The following is a 5,121-nucleotide window of genomic DNA, read 5'->3' on the forward strand; positions in this document are numbered from 1 at the left end:
CCATGCAAGGATTGCAGGAGCTGGCCTGATTAAAATTGCAGTTGGACAATGAGTTTCATTACATGATTTGAATAGGCTAATTACAAACCTGAAGTCTGTGATGTGAAATCCCCTCCCCATGCTGGTCCTGCTGGCGTTTGGATGATGGTTTCTTTTAGCCATCACCCACCTGCACAAAGAACGTTCTACTTCTTGGGGCTGCTAGTTAAAACTAATCCATATTTTGCAAATATAAATATTTTTGTTAAAAGATCGCAAAACCTAGCAACTAAACTGATGCTCATGTCTCCTCTTGCAGGCGTGTTTCTCAGTAACATCTTTGCCCTTTAAATCTATAGCAGGATCTCAAAAACATCTGGATACAGAAGAAACCCCGTAAAGATGCTGTCGTCCTCAGCGCTGACATAGACCCCGTTCCAGTCCCGCGCAACCTCCAGCCACACCTGGTCGCCTGCACTCAGCTTCAGGACGGTCAGGAAGGATGCCTGGTCGATCTCCTGGCCGTAGAGCGTCTCACGGGCTTTGGCCACCTTCCTGCTGCGGGCGACGAGGCTGACGCGGGCTGGACGCCCTCTCACTGTCAGGTGGTAGGCAAAGACGTACGCCCCGGGCACGCTGCAGTTGAATTTCCCGGTGGAAGGGTTGTAATCTTCTTGGTCATTGTACAAGATCTTGTCAAATCTAATGGGGACGTTGGGCGGAGGGAAGGGCTTGGACAAGCCGGCGCTGAACGCCGATCGCAGGAGCTTTGCGGTGTCCCCTCGGGCGCCCTTTGCCCCACGGGAGCCTTTCTTTCCCGGGGCCCCTCGGCCCCCCTTGCTGCCAGCGACCCCCTTGGGCCCAGAAGGTCCCATCACGCCAGCGGGTCCCAGGTCCCCTTTTTCACCCTTACTTCCTTGCTCGCCCTTTTCTCCTTGTTTTCCATCCGCCCCCTGAACACCCTCAGCCCCCATCTCCCCTTTGCTGCCTTTCTCCCCCTTTGTGCCCCCTTCCCCTCTCTCCCCCTTTGCTCCTCTCCCCCCTGGCTCCCCACAGTACCCCTTCTCCCCCGTGTCTCCCTTTTCCCCTTTGTCACCCTGTTCTCCATCCACTCCCGGCTCTCCAGCATCCCCTCTATCTCCCTTGTCTCCTTTGGTCCCGTTCTCACAAGTGTCCCCTTTGGACCCCTTTTGTCCCTTCAGTCCAGGGAAGCCGTAGTTGCCCTTATTGCCTTTTACTCCAGCTTCACCTATGAAAAGGGCAAAGCAGGGGGGGAAAAAAAAAGAGATTAAAAACATTAGTATTGGATTGCTTTGGAGATGGAGGGGCATGACCAACAGCAAAGGGAAAGGTCAGCACAACATTCCTGGTTTTCCCAGCCCGTTACGTACCTTGCAGCCCAGGTTTGCCTGGATAACCGGGGTTTCCACTTACTCCTCGCTCGCCTTGCTCCCCTTTGCCTCCTAGGACATTTCACCATTAATACACTGCTGGTGATGTTGTCTGCAGCACAGCAATCATGGCACAAAAGGTGACTGGTACCATTTTGCCTGTCTCCCTCACTTCATTAATAAAACAGATATGAGCAATGTGTGTTTCCAAGAAGTGCCTTCAGAAACCTCAGCTGAATCTCACAGCACCGAGCACCATCGCTCAGACAACTGCATCTCACCCGAACGTTGGATTTCTGACTCTAATCGGCACCTTGCTGGGAGGTGGTTGCTGCTGTTTAATGGCAAGATGGAGATGACAGATGTGCACTTCTCACTCCAGGATTGCCAAAAGTCTTGTTCAAGAAGTGAACCAAAGCCTAGGAGACTGCACTGACTGAAATGTGCAGCACGATGCTGCTGGTACCCCGTAATCAGCTTTGCTGAGTGTTTCTCCACGGCCGAAGGCAGCCACAGGGTCCTACCAGCAGTGTGGCAGCAGGACAGAGCTGCTCTGAGCCTGAAATGAAGGGCAGGGTTTCCTTTCGGTTACTACTGATGGATAATAATTGCTCTCTATATCTTAGCTGAAATAATTTTGCCTGAGATACTTAAATTGAAAAGCAGCTTCTACACCTGTACATAGCTTCCATGGTGGGTTTTTCCTACTTATGTCCCTAATTGAAAGCAAATTGAGCTCAGATTTTGAACTCTGACTCAGAACAAGGAGTTTCAAGTGAGACCTTTATGAGCAGCTGTTCCTATACCGCCTGCTCATACACTACCACCATCCAAGTTATTATCCCTGCACTAATGCCAGCTAAATCTCACAAGGTGCCAATCCATATCAGCATACTCCGTTTCCTTTGAAAAATATATTTTCCTATAATTTTGTGGTATTCGATGAGGACAGCAGCATCTGTTTTCAAAATGAACAGTTAGTCTCCTTTACCTCTTTCTCCTTTAGAACCTTTTGGACCTTGAGGACCTGGGGTTCCCGGCAGACCTTGCAGACCAGCATCTCCCTTCTCCCCCTTGGCACCTGTAATGTAATCACACCAGCAAAATTATCTTAGTAACTCAAAAGTTTAACTTCTTTATAAAGAAAATTCGCAATAATAGCTAAGCAACATGGCATCGAGGGATACCAGGTGAGGGAAACTCTGTTTCCATCATGCTGGGAAGAGCTGGCTAATTTTATTTGGCATCATACAACCAATGCAAAGCCGTGAGACGGGCGGGTTTGGCTTGAGCCCTGCTCCCCTGTGCGTTGCAGACACTGCAGCTGAAACCCTACATCAGGGCAAACGGCAGGGATGGTAGGGGCAACGCTGCACTGCTCGTGCTGAGATTAGTGGGGCGCGTGCACCCCAACCTTTGCCTTTCAGCTACTGCAAGCCCCAAATCTTGGGGCCAGCTTGGCATTTCACTCTTGGCTGTAGTTAAAGACTTTTTAAAACCAACTCTCAGCTGCCTCTAGAGCCACAGGAGCTCAGACATTCGTAAAATATCAGAAGGAATCTGTCTTGGATATTTGAGTGCATCTAAGGAGCTCCCATTGCTTCGTAATTGCCCCTCTCCTTAAAAAGAATTAAGTCTACAAATATAAAGTGGACCCTGGCAGACGGCTCCATGCTGGATGGGTGGAAAGGCAGGCAAGCATGTCCCAGTGCATGTCTGGGAGTAGACTAGAGCAGTTTCAGTCGTCACAACACAACCCATTTGACACAAGGACTTTTCCATCAACACTCCAGAGACGTATGAGTGCAAACTCCCTCTGCAGCCACTATAATTTCCATTAGCCAATCCCTGCCGAGCTATGGGAAGTGAAAATCTCTTGAGTACATTGTATTAAAAGCAAATTATTTCATGATTTTACCACCTTTCCTCAGATGAATAGTTTCTATCTCCAATATTACTGCTATTAAAGTGATCATTTGCAAACTACTGCACTATTCATTATAGCAGTATTAGAATTAGGTGCTCTGTAGATATCTATTTTAGCAGCAGAAAAAAGAGACAAAGTATGTCTTATCAAATATTTAGGTGTTCTATACAGAGCTGCCTCTTGTGAGAGCAAATAATTATTTTAAAATTTGAACCCGAAATTATTTTTGTATTCAAATTCCTTTTTTCCGAGGGAAAAAAAAAAATCCAAGAAAAAGAGGCTTTTATAATAAACCTTCAGCAAAGATATAAAACTGCTTGCAGGTAGTTTTGAGGGTCATAAAACCGTGGCTGAAGTGAATGTGAAAGTAAATCTGTGACTCCCAAGGGATCAGGGACAGGGACAGAGAATCGAAGAGTGTGGCCACGTGGGGCACCCGCCAGCAGCGCCGTGGTATGGGGCCAGCTCTGCACGCGTCCCCACGCCAGTGTGGTCCTCAGCGTGAGTGCCATGGGGCAGAAGCTCCTTTTTGGGGCTTTCCCACTCATATTGGCGTTTTATAACTTCTGGGATGTGGCTAGCACGCGCTTTTTTGCTCTGGCTTTATACAAGGTATAACCACATTGGGCATTTGCTGCACAAGTCCTGCCGACCCATTTCTTGAAGGAGAAGCGGAAGATTCCTTGATACGGTTTATGCGCCTTAGCTAAGAGCGGCAAGAGACATCGCTGTACCTGGGGGTCCCTGCTCCCCTGGCTGCCCCCAGGGCCCCGTGGCAGGCGGGCAGCAGTCACAGCAGTTGAAGAAGAAATCGGCTGTGTCAAGCGTGTAGTTCTCAAAGGGGAAGAGCGTGGTGGCCCCTCGGGCCGCGGGGCTCAGGGTGGGTAACTCGGCTCTGCTCGGTGCTGCTGGGAGCGGGCTTTTCCCGGCGAGGGGGGTGTGAGAGGCACCATCGCCCGCCAGCTGTAAGGGCTTCGTCTTCGTGTACTTCACAGCTGGGGTCACCTTCACTCCCGCGTGCACGGTGGTAACAACCAGCATCACAAACGCCGAGACGGGCCCCGGTGAGCTCCACATGTTGGCAGCTGTGGGAAAAGACGAATGCAAGAATAAATTGCTGCACACCACCTATTCGCGTGTTCCCCACAAAGCCAGAAGACCTGCAGGAGCAGTGTGGGCATCTGCCTGGAGGACCACGTTACAAAGCCTCACTTTTTATGGGGAAAGTAAAGCAAAATTAGCAAAACTTCCTGCCTGCTCACCCCTATTGACCGTCACCCCAGAGAGCACTTGCTGTCCAGCTGCTCCCGTTAGCTGCGGCTGGAAGAGCTCCCACGGGTATCAATAGAAGCTCAAGGGACTGACTGAGTCACACGATCACTGGGACACATGATGTCTCTTCCGAGTGTATGATTAGGAATAACTCAATAGGATTTCTGAGTTCAACACAACTGCACATTATAAAAAGCTTTGCTCTAAAAGAATAAATGGAAACAAAAGGAAACATCAAGTATTCCAGAATTTTTATGTCGATTTTTTCTTCATTACTGACTGATTTTCTGGACTTGCATATTCTTTTAGTATAAACTTTCAGGTCCATTCTTTTTATTTTTTAAAGTGTTGCTTTAGCTGAACCAGGAAGAAAAAACAAAGTAAGCGGGACACATTTTTTTCCTATAGGACAGATGATGCCTCTCAGATGACTTGTCATATAAAGCATCTTTGTTTCTTTTTTAAACCAGTGTACCGGCCTGTAAATACAAATGGAACAGACTCCCTTTCTTGCAGAACCTGTAATCTAACCTTCCTTAGCAGCTAAGGCAC

General features: G+C 48.6%; 1 protein-coding gene across 1 annotated transcript; it reads right to left on the bottom strand.

Moving 5' to 3' along the window:
* Positions 1-332: 332 nt before the first annotated feature.
* On the bottom strand, positions 333-4,374 carry OTOL1 (otolin 1). The gene is made up of 4 exons (XM_010306287.2): positions 4,032-4,374; positions 2,362-2,451; positions 1,371-1,442; positions 333-1,228 (listed from the first exon to the last, which is right to left on the bottom strand). The coding sequence occupies exons 1-4, from the start codon at positions 4,372-4,374 to the stop codon at positions 333-335; spliced, it is 1,401 nt and encodes a 466-aa protein (XP_010304589.2).
* Positions 4,375-5,121: the final 747 nt, after the last annotated feature.

This window comes from Balearica regulorum, chromosome 9, assembly GCF_011004875.1.
Source record: "Balearica regulorum gibbericeps isolate bBalReg1 chromosome 9, bBalReg1.pri, whole genome shotgun sequence".
Classification (NCBI taxonomy): domain Eukaryota; kingdom Metazoa; phylum Chordata; class Aves; order Gruiformes; family Gruidae; genus Balearica; species Balearica regulorum.